The sequence below is a fragment of the Schistocerca gregaria genome, chromosome X (assembly GCF_023897955.1).
Source record: "Schistocerca gregaria isolate iqSchGreg1 chromosome X, iqSchGreg1.2, whole genome shotgun sequence".
NCBI lineage: Eukaryota > Metazoa > Arthropoda > Insecta > Orthoptera > Acrididae > Schistocerca > Schistocerca gregaria.
The window spans coordinates 800,620,434-800,636,957 of record NC_064931.1 but is presented as its reverse complement, the minus strand read 5'-3'; the positions used below and the strand labels follow the sequence as shown (position 1 = coordinate 800,636,957).

Genomic DNA, 16,524 nt, shown 5'->3' with positions numbered 1-16,524 from the left:
AGCCAGATTAAAGGAAGATACAGAAACAATTCAAAGGTAGACTGCTAGATTTGTTATCAATAAGTTCGAAAAACACACAAGTATTACAGAGATTCTTCAGGAACTCAGGTGGGAATAATACCTGGAGGGAAGGCAATGTTCCTTTGGAGGAACTCTACTGAGAAAATTTGAACTGGCATTTTAAGCTGACTGCAGGATGATTCTACTGCCACCAATATACATTTTGTGTAAGAACTATGAAGATTAAGGCTCATACGGAAGCATTTAGACAGTCGTTTTTCCTTTACTCTCTTTGCAATTGGAACAGGAAAGTAAATTACTAATAGTAGTACAGGATACTCTCTGCCACACTCTGTTTGGTGGCTTGCAGTGTATGTATGTAGATGTAGATGTAGATGGAGGTGTAAAGATAGTCCTCAAAGGTCGGTCAGCAGGTAATGAAGCAAATGCCCTATTTGACCAAATGCTTCTGATCTTTCATGATTTATGATGCCTGAGTACTGGAATCGGACTATTTGAGCTGTAGTGCTTCATAGTTTTTGACAGACTAATAAGTGAAAGAAAAAACAGATCTAACATATATCACATCATTTCATCTTACTTTAATTTCCTGGTGGGAAATGTCTTCAATGAAAGCTCTTTAAATGTGTAGTTGATTTTGTACCAGACAGAGCAGAGATACTGACACAGCTGAGCTAGTTATGAAGTAGAAGCTTTCAAGCTCCAGATGAAAAAGCTGATGAAGAGCATTGACATGACTTCCCATCAAAATACTTTCACGATTTTTCAATTGAGTTAAGAGATACTTATCTAAACATCACAGTAGCTTTGAGAACTTTCATGGCTGTGCCATTGACTGTAACATCTTCTGAATGCAGTCTCAGCAGATTAAAGATGATAAAAATTTGTGTGGGTCAGATATAGGTGGAAGTAGACTATCATGTTGATAGATTATGACACAGCTGCTAAACTTGACATCAATGACGTAATTGATAACATTGCATCACTCAAAGAAGGGAAATGTAAAGTAAAATTATAATAAAAAAGCAAATCCTGGAAAGGGATATTTTCACTACTTTTAATTATAGCCCTTTTTCTTTTATAGCAGATTAATAAGTTATGCTCTTCTAATAATTTATGAGGAGCAAGTAAAATCTGTTCTTTATTGTATATCATTCTAAAGCCAATGTACAGTAGCTACCATAAAGACTAAGGTATAGATCTTGTTTTAATTCCAATTTTTTTAAAGTTTAAACAATTTGTAATTTATTTCCTATGGTGATATAATGTAATTTCTATGCCAGTCAGATTTTCCCAGAAGTGGTCAAAACAAAAATGACTGACCAATGGGACACAAATTTCAATATGTAGATGGCTGACCAGCTACATTTTACTGATTTCTTATATTACCCATTAATTCATATGAGTTTTAACAATGAATTATATTTTTAAAAAATCATGTTTGTAATTTTACTTCATGAGTGCTTGATGGTGAATATGCAAGTAAAAATTAGAGAAAGTGGGAGTGGGTGAGTGTTGTTTTAACTGAGACTGTATCTTATGACTTTCATAACTTCAGGTATTGACAAGTCCAACAATGGCTATACAGGGTGTCTCTTCGAAAAATCATAATTTTAATGAAGTAATCTTATCAGCTATGTAAGAATTGGATACTAATGAAAATTTTTGCTGGAAGATATTTTTCTGAGTGGTTGGAAAGAAGGGTCTTTCTTGCTGTGAAGAGGGATAGGAACAGACTGCACAGGAGTTTGTCATTGGCCAGTGTTGGTGGAGTAGACAGAAGAGAAAAACATGAGAGAGATTATTTGTGGAAGTGTTGAGGGATATAGTGTTTCAGCAAATTCATTTACCATAGATATGTGCATTTCATGTGAATTAGGTGAGCACTGTCAGAGGTGAGATAGTGTTGTTTATTGGTTGGCTTGATGTCAATGTGGGTAATGTGTCTGTCTTGCAGATGTCCAGGATGATGCAACAGACCTCAGTGCTTGTAACTCCTCTTGGGTTAATTGGATTTCCTCAAATAGAACAAATGCCCATTTCAGAGATAGGGACTTGAATTCCAGCATATTATTTAGTTTGGTGAATCTCCCATATTCAGCTTACAGTAGCCTCCCACACTCCACTCTCTTTTCCTCTTTCTCTGTATTTTTCCTTGCTTCTTCTATTCTCTTTAGGTACCACCTCCCCCCTCACACAAATGTACTCTGTATATACACACGCTAAGACAAAAAAAATGACACACCATGAAAGTATTATCTGAATGCAATGGAAACCAGTAGATGTGATGTACACATACAAACAAACAAATGATTACAATGTCAGAAAAACTGGACTTTTATTCAAGAGAAAGAGCTTCACAAATTGAGAAAGTCAATAATGCGTTGGTCCTCCTCTGGCCCTTATGCGAGTAGTTATTCAGCTTGTCATTGATTGACAGAGTTGTTGCATGTCCTCCTGATGGATATTGTGCCAAATTCTATCCAGCTCATGCATTAGATAATCAAAATCCTGACACAGTTGGGGGCACTGCCCATAATGCTCCAAACATTCTCAGCTGAGGAGAGATCCAGTGACCTTGCTGGCCAAGGTATGGCCTGGAATCTCAGTAACTGGAGTAGAATTGTCCTTAGTGATGAGTTCCACTTGAAATTGAGCACTAATGACCAGTGAAGATGTATCTGGAGACACTCAGAAAGCTGTGAGTTACCAACTTGACTTTCACCTCCATATGGCCTAACTACGAGGACTAATGGTTTGTGATGCCATTTCTTTTCATAGCAGGACTCCCCTAGCTTCATCCATAGCACCCTTATGGTACAGCTGTACATCAACAATATTCTATGACCCATTCTGCTGCCCTTCATTTCAAGCCATCCTGGGCTTACATTTCAGCAAGATATGCCCACATGCACGTGGCAGGAGTTTCTGCTTTTGTGCTGGTCAAATCCTGTCTAGGCCAGAAAAGTCACCAAATCTCTCCCCAGTTGAAAATATTTGGAGCATTATTGGCAGAGCACTACAATTAGCATGAGATTTTGGTGTTTTGATGTGCCAATTTAACTGAATCTGGCATGATACCCCTCAGGCGGACATCTAATTACTTTATCAATCAATACCAAGGTAAATAACTGCTTTCATAAGAGCCAGTGGTGGACCAACAAGGTGCTAACTTGCTGAATTTGTGAAGCTCTTTATCTTGTACGAATCATCCAATTTTTCTGAAAATGTAATCATTTGTTTGTCTATAGATGTACACCACATCTGGCAAATTCCATCTCATTTTAATAATTCCTTCATACTGTGTCTTTTTTTAAGTGTGTAGTATACTTAATTTTTTATAATTTTGTTTTATTAATTTTTCGCCGGTCAGAGTGGCCGAGTGGTTCTAGGTGCTACAGTCTGGAATCCAGCGACCGCTACGGTCGCAGGTTTGAATCCTGCCTCAGGCATGGATGTGTGTGATCTCCTTAGGTTAATAGTTCTAAGCTCTAGGGGACTGATGACCACAGCAGTTAAGTCCCATAGCACTCACACCCATTTGAACCATTTTTTTAATTATTAATTTTTCCCTGCAAGTTTCTTTTCTTCTTCCTTACCCAACAGCAATTCGTTTGCAATTTTTCCTGTTTATTATAATCAAACAATGCTTACTGATCTGCTGTTGACACATTCACCCCCTCCACCCCCAAAAAATAGATACCCCTGGCTCCTTGTCTCTCATCATCTCTGCACAGCACTGAACTATCTTAATGTGGATTTTGAGTGCAATACTGCTCTTTTCATAGCTGTTGTAGCTTCTTCATCTTGTTTCCCCCTGGAGAAGGAACCCTGGTTCAAAAACTTGGAACAGATTTTACTTATTTTTATGCATTTGCAGTGACTGTACTATGAGTTGTACATCCCAGAGGTAAGTGTATTCAGTCCCACCTGTCTCTTTGTTAAGTTAGCAAACATCTCAGAACTGTGTTCATTTTTGGAGTTTAAATACTTGTCTCATTTTAAACTAAGTAATGACAAATCTGTAACTAATTGTAGTTAAAAAAAGAACAAAGAAAACACTGGTTTACTCCATTAAGAGTCATATAGCTGCATTGGAAGCCAAAAGCAGAAGTTAGAAAAATAAATTATCTTAGCGTTACACTATGAAAGTAAGGAACTGTGACTATCTGTTTGTTTCAGCAACAACAGCAGCTGGCTGAACTTGGAATGAAGCAATTACAGCAAGCAATGCAGCAGTTACAAGAACAGCTGCAACTGAATGTCATACAGCAGACACACCTACTGCAGTCAGGGGACAAAAAGAAAGCTTCAGGCCCTTTGCAACAGTTAGCACTGCAACAACAGCAACTCATGCAGCAGTTACAAATCACACAACGACAGTATTTACTGCAGCAGGGTATTGGCATTCAACCAATGGTGCTTGCTCAAGCTCAGGCACAAAGTGCAGGTAGGCATGGAGATAACAAACAAAACTTGCCAGCTCTGGGTGAGCAAAAATCCTTGATTCAAATTGAATTGTCAACATGAGGCCCCTCCACTGGACCCCATTTCCTAGGAGTATATGATGAAATGTCAAAATTACATTGTAGTGGTAAGTCGGTGGTATAACGTTTCATCTTCGAGGTCTGCAGCTGTTTTTATTCTCAAGAGAAATCTGTTTTAAATTTTTATACTTGCATGGAAAAAGAACACATTGCTGACATCCTGTGTATCGTACATTGTCACAGAAATATTCATGTAAATTAAATAATAAGTGCCACAGCATGCTAATGGAAAATTTGAGCAACATTTAAAAGGCTTAGAGGAGGCACAAGTAAAGAATTTGGATATAGAGAAGGAAAAGTTCTGCGGCAGCTTTAAAAATAGTGATGATATAAAAGTAGTATCTGGTACTGGACACGTGAGAAGAAGAAAAAGGAGGAGGAGAAGCAGGAGGACCTGTCAGTGTGCAGAAGTATCAACAATATTGTTCCTTCAGCTTAAGTAGTCTACAAGAAAGCATCCAGTAGAACATCAACACCGATATTGCTGCTTTGGTACAAAAAAAATAAAAAAATTAAGAAAATATCAGAAAAATATTTCTCTTTAGTTTAAAAAGCAGTTCTGAATTATGGTATCAAGTTTACACAGGAGGTTCAGGACTAATACTTACAGAAAATATCCTGAATATATTCATAGAGGAAACCAGAAAACTTGACAGCTTAATTCAAGGTTACAAGGAATAAAATACATTGATATATCAAACAACAGCCAACAAAACACAGCAAGAGAAAACATGATATGTGAAATTTGCCATTCTTTAATATGACATAAGTCCTGCAAAATCTTTTAATTTCGGACTGAAGTCAGTAGAAGAAAAGAGGAGAAGATACAAACAGAAGTGTGCAGCTTGAATGTTCATAGATAAGCATACCACAACAGGCAGCATTACTATGTAAAACAGAAAGTACAAATCTATGAAATAATAAGTGCATTGCTGCTACAAAATTTGTAACTTCATAGATAAATTTAAAGGTGGTGTAGTACAAGGCCACAATAACATGCTCTTGAATTTGAATTTACTTGTTCTGTAAGTGGGAGGAGAGAAGCATATTAATTTATATTTTTACAAGAAAAATTTGAATATAATTGTGAAAGATATTTTTGTATATGTTGTCCTGTAAATGAACTTATTAAAGATCATCATATCAAATTGTAACGTGTTTATGGGAAGACATTCATAGTAAAAAAAATATTTTATCCAAGACAGAATCAGTTTCATCCTCTTAAGAGAGCAAGCGTGCATTAGTTTGCTATACTTATACTTTTAAACAAAGAATTTCAAATATGAAAAGTTGAAGATCGGAAGACAAATGCTTCTCAGATGCAGTCACATCTTTTTCTGCTATAAACTTCAAAAGAATAAAGCTGAATTATTTGGTCAGATGCATTCTATATTTAATCGAGGGTACATCACAACAAGCATGTGCTGTTCACCGTTATTAGCAAGCTGACAAAAATACTGAACAACAAAATCATTGTTTTCTCTGGGGAAGTTTGCGTTTTATTCTTAAGCGATTTCAGTTGTGTGTGAACTGATTTTTTAACTAAAATTAGACATTTCAAACTCTTTTGTCATTAGTACATCAGTGACAAATTATAACAATTGTACAGTATTCATTATGCAAGTTAGGCACCTTCAGTTGATTTTTAAGTGCAAGACAGTATGTTTTCATAACAAGCTTATTGAAGCAGGAAGATACCTTACAAAATGGGGACATGAGAATCTCTGGGGAAATGTACCTCAGTTACTGTGAGCAGACATAAAAACAAAATATAACTGTGGAAAGTTGCTAAGCTGTTTGGATCTTAATAATTTCAGCAACAAAACATTCATTCATTTTGCCAAGTAAAATATTCTAAATAAATTTTATATGATAGCTCTTGCAATATAAGTCTTAAAAAGTGTGGTATAAGAATTTGTTCTAAAGCATTAATTGTTCATTTGAAAAGTAGGGGTATACCTCCACCAGCAGCAGCGCTGAAACAAAGTAAATTATTTGAATGACAAGAACTGAATGTCACTCTGGGGATCTTCACAGTAATCAAACTGTCAAAATGCAGTGCATCAACTGAATTTTAATAGTTTCATTACATTTACGTGTTTTGGTCATTACAATCTTGCATCACTTACACAAATAGGACATGATTTTCTTTTAATGCAGTTATGAGTTGTAAATCTTTTATTTAAAACTTAACTTCATTCAAGAATGAGTGGCGCCAAAAGAAGTTTGAATAAAAATTCAAGAAAAAAGTATTTCAGTGATCTTGATCTATTTATAAGTAGCAGTGGCAATTTCTATTGTAGCATGAGAACATACCAGGTTTTACAATTCACATTTACTTACAGGACCTACTGTTATCGTAGTGTTCAAACGATTTGCCACTGTTGTGACAGTAATTAGCTTGAAATAAAATATGACATTTTAGAGTTTGTTGGGTTTAGAAACGTAAAGAATATGTAGGCGGTTTCCAGCTGGCTGAAATATTTCATCATACAGTTCTGAAAAATGTGATGAAGGAATACAATTTTATCTGAGCCATAAATGAGAATCTGTTGTTAGAGAGATTACAGAGTAATGAGCTGAAACTCTATCCACATATTGTAAAAGCTTAAAAAATACAGACAGTGGATTAAAAAAATATTATTTCAAGAAAAAGAAATACTATTTCAATATTCAATAAAGTTTCATCTGCGAAATGAGGTACATAATGAGGACACATGCTTGACAAATCTACAATTTTGTTTTTGAGCCACACTACAACTGAAGAATGAAATATTGCTAGATAACTTCATTTTGAAGACAGCACACCATCAGGGAAGTTATACAGTTACATTATCAAGTCAAAAGAGTGTAAACAAAAATGAGAGACAAAGGAGTTCTGCTAAAAAGCATCGGAATTGCGAGTTCCATATATTTTAATGTAGCTACTTCAGCCTTATTTCAAGAAGAATGCTGACACTGTCCTGAATTCATCATGTCTAGTATCAACAACTTCATTTCTGCCATAAGATGTCCAGATACATGCATCACCTGGTTTTGTTAAAAGAAAATGTGTCGGACTCAACAACTTCTAAATAGAGTCAAACATGTAGCTCAACAAATGGTGTATGCTTCTCTCAGGAACAGCTCGTGAAATGCAAGAAAGAATGAAAGTATCAATTGCAGATATACTCCTGAGAGTCACCGGCATTCCAAAAGTGGTTTACAATAACTTCAGTATTTCATCTCACAGTCTATTATTTCACCATGACATGCAAACAGTGCTAATGTGGAACTGTTTGAATGATGTGGGCATAGAGTATGCAATATGTAATAAAATTGCATGCACAAACATACAGGTGGATGTATTTAAAAAGAGAAAGGAAGACTAAAATGAAGAAAAATCTGAAGGTATGTTTGCTGAACTGTTTCTTGATCCAGTCAAGACAGATTTTGGAAGTCCGCACTACCTGGGTGTCCTGTAAGACATTGCCAAACAGCACTGTTGTATTCATCACATCACTGCGATGGACAAAATATCTTATGCTGTCTGTGGTTCACTGTGGAGGGGTCTACTTTTTATATTAACTCTGACTTGATGTGTGGAAGCTATTGTACATAATTACAGATATATAAATTATTCATCTCCCATTGTTCCCCAGAGCTTGCAAGAAATTACTTTGGTCTGAAACAAAAATATTAAAACCTGTTTTATTCAGCTATAATGACACCCACTGCAGTGCGGAGTTCCAAAGTGCTGTGGAATTCCTTTTCTTAAATGTTTAATTTGTATTGTAATTGCACTTATTTTATTTACCTTTAGTTATTTTCTGTTGTCTGTAAAGCTAAGTATTATGCAAAACTAATAGGAACATTATATAAGCTATAATTTATTTAATTAAGTAATGAAGTGTATCTTCAATATAATTGTTTTCTCAGTTCATTTACTTTTTTAGTGAATTCAGGAACAAGTAACACATATGTTTTTAAATTTCTCAGCAGTGACATCAGATGTACCAAATCCTTGGAAAGAACCACCTTCTGAAAACCATGACACACATCACAATGTTTCGGCACATAAAAATGTCCCAGGAATCAATGGTAAGTACACTGTCCTTCCAAGCTTACATTGAAAGAAACAGCTAATATTGTATGTAACTATAAAGAGTTAAATAATGCAATGAACAAACATTGTCCAGCATCATAGTATCAATACAGGTCTCCCACAATTTCTCTACTTGATAATTACATATATTTTTCTACAAAATAATTATGCTGAGATCATTGGGGTATCAAACTGACCAGTGTGAGTTGTAGCTTTTTTTTAGGATAATTAACAAAACCTTAATTAGTTATTTGAGGGAAAATTGAATTATTTCATGAACATCTCCTGCTACCTATGTAAATTAAGTGTCAGAAAGCTAATCTTTTTCAGGACTAGCCATTTTGTGTATTAAAAAGTTCCATCGATGTGATATTCAACTGTTAAAAAGACTGCCTTCAAAGCAGGTACTAAATTCAGGGCATTTTGAGAACAAAATATGCTGGGAAAGCAATTTTGTAAGCATCTCTGTTGTAATGTCTTAGTATTGTTGTTGCAGCTGTACAGATGCCTACTGTCTATAGCTGTAGTCTCTATTGAACAATGTAAAATCCAGGATGGAATATTATGAAAAGAAAAGGAAAGTTGCTAATCACCGTATAGCAGAGACACTGAGTTGCAGATAGGCACAACAAAAAGACTCTCACAATTAAAGCTTTTAACCATTAAGGCCTTTGCCAACAATAGATGTCTGACACACACACACACACACACACACACACACACACACACACACACACAAATGCAACTTGCACAGGCGACTGCAATCTCAGGCAACTGAAACCACACTATCTTCAATACAATTTTTTTCCCAATATTCATTTACTTTTTTCATGAATAAATGAACAAGTACCACATACATTTTTAAGTTTCTCAGCAGTGACATCAGATGCACCAAATCCTTGGAAAGAACCACCTTCTGAAAACCATGACACACATCACAATGTTTCGGTCCATAAAAATGTCCCACACTGTGTGGTGATTTCAGTTGCCTAAGACTGCAATTGTGTGTGCAAGTTGCATTTTGTGTGTGTGTGTGTGTGTGTGTGTGTGTGTGTGTGTGTGTGTGTGTGTGTGTGTGTGTCATCTATTGTTGACGAAGGCCTTAATGGCCAATGGGTTTAATTGTGAGAGTCTTTTTGTTGTACTCTCTATTGAAGTTGCATTCTGAAGAAGATCCCAGTGGAGGGGTCAAAATGTACATTGTTTGAAGAAAGATGATGAGCCTGACAATCCAGAAGATTTTAATTTCAGTGATATTGGCCACAAAAGCCAAATTATGTGCAAGATGATATTAATCATCTCTTGAGATCTGCAAGCATGGCTGACCACAAAAGGTGCCTGGTAAATTTGCAAGATGTTCCAGCAATGTTGATGGCAGAGAAGCCTGTGAGAAGGTCTGACATTGGAAAAGATCATGCAGGACTGTGGAGTTACCTGAAAAAGGAGTGAGAAAATTCTTGACAGACATTGACATTTACCCACTTTAGAACAGAAGGACTTCCGACAACTACAATCTAACTGCTCTCTGACAGTGGCAACAGCGAGCAAGAACACTGACCATCTCAAGAGCTGCAGATGTTATCAGAATTACACTTCTCCTCACATCAGAAATTGTTGACTTCTTTCTTTCATATTAAAAAATAAAACAAATATTAAATCAAAACATAAATTGGAACTTTTCTGCCTTCTCTTGGTCTTTATATTCTTAATAAATATTGAATATTGATTAATATTTAAATATATTGGATTAACACTTCCTGAACAAAACTTGGAAATAAAAAAAATGTATTAAAAAAGAAGGCCAAAGGTTTTGTGAAATCATTTGTCTAAAAGTAAGAAATAAAATATATTAGAGAAACATTTGATGCACCTTCCAAAATTTCTTCCAAGTATTCCTCATATAGTGTGCTTTAAACACTGTGAGTGAACTATTGTTTATAATTCTGTTATATGTGTTTTCATGGCCTGAACCAAATTACTTAACATGTTTTACCATCAATATCCATCCATCATCACAAGATAAACAGTTCACTACTTTTTACATTTAATTCATTAAGGGTATTCGAGTCTAAGAACAAGTTGTAAATGGCTTTTACACCATGACCTTTTATCCTCGATAAGAATTTTACTGTGGGAATATCAGTCTGGGTTCTGAAAAAGAAAAGAGCATCAGAAGGTATGATGGGCATCAGGAGTCAAACTTAACTATAAATAATGGCACAAAACTAGTCCAGGCAGTGAATACACATAACAGCAAAGCTGGCATCACATGAGTAAGATGACTAGGTTGTTCATTTTACATAAAAGTGAAATGGCAACTCAGCTGAATACCAGAAGCACACCATTAATTGGTCACACCAATAAAACCTCAGAGATTAAATTTCTGACCTGTTAGTTTTGAAGATTTTTCTGAATAGCCTTGTAATACTACTAGTTATTTCTGGTGATACAATTGCTACAAAACTGCGAGTTTGTTTGGAGTAAACTTTTAGAATCCAATACTTAAAGAGTGTGGTTGATATAATTTTTTATCTTATTGAAAGCTTTTCCATCTTATTGAAAGAGCTCTCAAAAAACCTAAAGATATATTGATCTAATATAAATGTGACTTGAGTGGTAAAATGTCTGACTGCAGATCCAAAGGTCTCAGGTTTGATCCCTGCTGAGCCCTAGGATTTTTATCTGTCACTTATCTTTTCATTTACCTCTGGAAATATTGGTTAATGTGAAAAATACTGAGTTGCACTGTGCTTGAGCATTCTCATTAAACTGTATGTCCTCCTATTATTGGCAGACTCTGTCAGTTCAAAAGCCAGAGGAAGGCAATGGCATACCACTTCCAATAGGACCATGTCTAATAAAGCACTGTGGGGTTCAAACCAACTTTTGTGTTGATGACAGCTTTACCCTTATATGAGGGCCATCAATGGCACCGAGTTTAGTGTCTAGTGTAACTCTTGCAGTGCTACAAAGATGATATAGATACATTACTGGCTGTTCCATTGAGAAATAGATGAAATCACTAAAATTGAACAAGGCTCCTTGGCTCGATGGACTCCCTGTCAGATTCCAAGCCGAATTTGCAGCTCTCATTTTAATCATAATATACTACAGATCCCTCAAACAAAGCAACTACATCCACTAGTTGGAAGAAAGCACCTGTCATACCTGTCTACAAGAAGCATAGCAGAAGTGATTCACAAAACCAATACCCAAAAATATTGATGTCTACCAGTTGTTGAAGCCTCACACTTTTCTCAAGCCATGGATGAAGGCAATAAGTTACATGCAGTATTTATTGACTTCCAAAAAGCATTTGAGTCCGAATGACACTATTTGTTAACAAAAGTATGATCATATTGGGATCAAACAAGATTTGTGACTGGACTGAGGATTCCTTGTTGGGAGGATGCAGCATGTTATCTTGGAAGAACATCCACAACTGACTTCAGGCATGCCACAGGGAAGTGCATATAGCCCTTTCTGCTCACATTCTATGTTAATAACCTGGCAGACAATACTAACAATAACCTCACACTTTTTGTGATGATGCAGATATCTTTAATGAAATAGGGTGCTGAAAAAAAAGAAAGAAAGAAAGATTGGCAAGTTGCTTTAAATGTAAAGAAATTTAAAATTATGCACTTCACAAATCACCAAAAAGTAGTATCCTATGGCTACAACATCAATGAGTCACAAATGGAACTAGTCAAATCATACAAATAGCTTGGTGTAGCAGTTAATATGGATATAAAATGAAATGGTCACATATGCTCAGTTATAGTTAAAACAGCTGGCAGAGTTTGTATCATTTGTAGTATATTGGGAAAATGCAATCAGTCTAAAAATGAGACTGCTTACATAGAAATTGTGCATTTCATCTTAGAATGCTGCTGAGGTGTGTAGGACCAGTACCAAATAGGACTAAAAGAGGGTATTAAATATATTCCAATAAGAGCAGCAGCATGAATGGTTATGGCTTTATTTGACTTGAGGAAGAGTATTACAGTGATGCTGAAAAATCCGGACAGGCAGATGCTTGAAGATAGATACCATCTGTCCCACAAAAGCCTTCTTAAAATGATTCAAGTACCAGTATTATGCGAAGAACCTGGAAAAATACTTCAAACTTTTGCACATTGCTCCCATAAGGACTGTGTAGGTAAGATTAGACTAATTACAGCACACACAGAGGCATTAAAGTAGTCATTATTCCCATACTCCCTAGGTGCAGACTGCACTACATAGCAGATTGATAAGGCAGGCAAATACTATTTCCACACAACATACTTGTCATGCAGAGAAGACTAAATGACAGAGATTGTAAAAACAAATTTTTGCTGGTATCTCCACATTCAATTAAAAAGTGAGGTCCCAAAAATGTCTCCTGGCATCCCATAAACAATGACAAATCCTTCAATGATAGGCAGGGTGATAAAATGAGGGATAAAATTCCAGGAGCCTTTTTCAAACATTGTGCCTTCTTATAGATTTTTACTTACCTCACAAAATTTGTAGACTACATAGAAAGGCCTGAATCATGTTTGTGTTGGAATTGTAATAACAAATGACCAGTTCTGATATTGACATTTCTGATACAACATTTTCTTTCTTTGGTTTAAACTACAGACTACATCCAATATAATGCAGTGTAGTAAGTGGCCAACATTCTGTGTGAACATATGAACATGGAATGCTATAGGAAAGTTGTGAGCTCAACTCCTTTGCATATTTGCACTTTTGGTCATGTTGAATGACTTAAAATTCATATTAGCTGTAAAGTAGTGTGAGCTCATTCTCACACTTCATTTGTTTCACTCATGAAATTATCTTTAGGATTTTTCTGAAATTTTGAAGCACAAAATTGTAAGCAGTTATAAGGAAGAACAGAATGTATAACACAAATCAAACTTCTGCGGGAAGCTGCAGCTACAAACTCACTTACATTTTCACCTTATGTGTCACATATTTAGCACAGTGCAAGCACATTTGAAATCTCCAGTTTATGCTGTATTATCAGTTTGTCATTACAGTTACAAAATAATTTAACACTTGCAATGTTTTTCTCTTGTGAATTTTTCAAGTTTCAGTAATGTGTATAATTTATTCTCTCCTTTTTTATATCAAAATTAAGGAACTTGTACCTCACCTGTATTGTTCTTGACACTGATAAATCATTTCAACTTCAGTTGTGGTGAAAGTTATTTCATTATGACTATATGCTACTTGCTTCTGTGTACTAACTAGCAAGTAAATTGAAATAAAAAAAACTGGACACAGAACAACTGATTTGTTTAAACATTAAATACATATGCACCAAGATGACAAAAGTTAGGGGTACCTACTAATATCTTGTTGGAGCTCTGTTTGCCTGCCATAGTGAGGCAACTTGACATGCCATGGACTCAACAATTCATTGGAAGTACCCTGCAAAAATATTGAAACATGCTGCCTTTATAGCCATCCATAATTCTGAAAATGTTGCTGGTGCAGTATTTGGGAATTGTGTTGGGCAATCTCGGTGGCCAAATCGTACACTCCAATTGTACAGAATTTTCTTCACACCAGTCACAAACAGTTGTGGCCTGGCAACATGGCACACTATCACCCATAAAAATTCCATCATTGTTTGGGGCCATAAAGACCATGAATAGCTACAAGTGGTCTCCAAGAGGTTCAGCTGGACCAGAGGACTCAGTCCCTTCCCTGCAAACACAACCTACATCATTATGGACCCATCAACAGTTTCCACAGTGCCTTGTTGACAACTTCATTCCATGGCTTTGTGCGGTATATGCCACACTCAAACACTACCTTCAGCTTTTACCAACTGAAACTGAGACTCATCTGACCAGGCCATGGTTTCCCAGTCACCTAGGGTCAAACCAATATGGTCATGAGCCCAAGAGAGTCACTGTAGGTGGAGTCATGCTGATAGCAAAGGAGCTCATGTCGGTCATCTGCTGCCTTAGCCCATTAATGCCAAATTTCACCGCACTGTTCTAATGGATGCAATTATACATTCCACATTAATTTCTGTGTGTTGCATGTCTGTTACAACTGACAACTTTATGCAAATGCCACTGTTGTCCGTCATTAGCTGAAAGCGTCAGCCACTGTGTTGTCCATGGTGAGTGATAATGTCTGAAATTTAGTATTCTCAGCACACTCTTGATTCTTTGAATCTCAGAATATTGAATTCCCCAATGATTTCCAAAATGGATTTCCCATGTGTCTAGCTCCAACTACCACTCTGCATTCAAAGTGTATTAATTCCCATTTTGCTGGCATAATCTCTTCAGAAACTATTTCACATGAATCACCTGAGTAAAAATGACTATTTTGCCAATGCATTCCCCTTTTATACCTTGTGTATGCAATACTACTGCCATCTGCATTGCTATCCCATGACTTTTGTCACCTCAGTGTATTATTCATGTTTCTAGAATCTAAAAAGAAATGAAGTGAATGTGTTGTGGCATAGGTAAAACACAATATTTGTTGTATCTTTTTTTTCCAAAGTGTTTCAAACCTTTAGTATACTACTTGTTATTTCAGGACTCCTCGGAACTATAGGGTTGGGCCGCAGGGATAGCATGAATGGAGTTGCTGGTGTTGGAGAGGAGAAGCTTCTTGAAAGTTGTGGGGACAAAATGCATCCACTTTATGGTCATGGGGTCTGCAAGTGGCCTGGCTGTGAAGTTATATGTGATGATTTCCAGTCCTTTCTCAAGTAAATATAATCAGTTAACATTTAATTCACTATTACACTCATAGGTGATGTAAGACTGAATTTGTATATTGGTGAAGTTCCCTGTGAATAGGTAGTTTTCTCTGTGTTTAATGTAGTCAGTAGTTATGGAGAATGATATGGCTCACATTACCTAAGTTCACATCTCATATTATCTTCTAATAAACATTGATATTAGTTTTGTTTTGGCAGTATCATTAAAATACTTTTGCATTTTTGTATTTATAATCGATTTTAGCATTATGGAGATATATTATTAACACATGGAGAAACTATTAATGCTTTCCCTTTGTGCAAAGTCATCTGCTTCATACCCATTAGTGAATATTTAAGGGGGGGGGGGGGGAGTTAATGAAAAACACACACTATTAAAAGATGCACCAAATCAACAATTTTGAAGATACAACAGTGAAATTTTGTACTATCCTTTACATGAAATTAACACATTTACTGTTAACTTCCTTGCATTATATATATTTAACATTTTTATAGAAGTTAAAAATTTTATTTTCAAAAAATAATTTATGTGCCTTTTTCTCATAAAATATTCAAGAGACTTCTACAAAATTTTCTTTGTTTAATCTCTGTGCATAGTTAGTTATTTACATGTCTGAGACATCATTTGAATGCTTCTTTTATCAGAATGATGTGTAATATGTCAGTTTACAGGATATGTATACATAATCAGTGTTAACATAAATGAACACATTACCATTTTATTCCTACTCATGCAACAACAATTTAAAAAAGTTTTCTATTTTTCTGGTTATCAGCTTTTAAGTAGAAATTCATCATTAGAATCGAGGCAGTTGTCCAGGAGACATGATTTTAAACTATATTTAAAACTTGTCTTGCCACCTGTCAGACATTTTATGTTATTGGGCAAATGATCAAAGATTTTTATTGCTGCGTACTGGACTCCCCCCTGACAGCTTCAACAGTGGGTAATAAAGATCAATTTTTTTCTTCTAGTGAAGTAGGTATGGGCATCACTTTTCTTTCCAAATTGTGATGGATTGTGTATGATGAATTTTATTAGTGAAAATACACTGAAGAGCCAAAGAAACTGGTACACCTGCCTAATATTGTATAGCGCACAGCCAGCATGCAGAAGTACTGCA

The 16,524-nt window shown here is 35.7% G+C and overlaps 1 protein-coding gene across 15 annotated transcripts in view; it reads left to right on the top strand.

The window, feature by feature from the left end:
• LOC126298507 (forkhead box protein P1) overlaps positions 1-16,524 on the top strand; it is a 692,749-nt gene that overhangs the window by 527,525 nt on the left and 148,700 nt on the right. For 13 of the 15 annotated variants that reach the window (XR_007552614.1, XM_049989850.1, XM_049989843.1 and 10 more), the window contains exons 6-8: positions 4,204-4,471; positions 8,547-8,648; positions 15,211-15,385. Coding sequence is in view for 14 of the 15 variants with exons in the window: in XM_049989850.1 (XP_049845807.1) it covers positions 4,204-4,471; positions 8,547-8,648; positions 15,211-15,385 (545 nt within the window). In the remaining variant the exon portion in view is untranslated. The remainder of the gene's footprint in view (positions 1-4,203; positions 4,472-8,546; positions 8,649-15,210; positions 15,386-16,524) is intronic. The other 2 variants (XM_049989851.1, XM_049989844.1) reach the window with 1 other exon arrangement.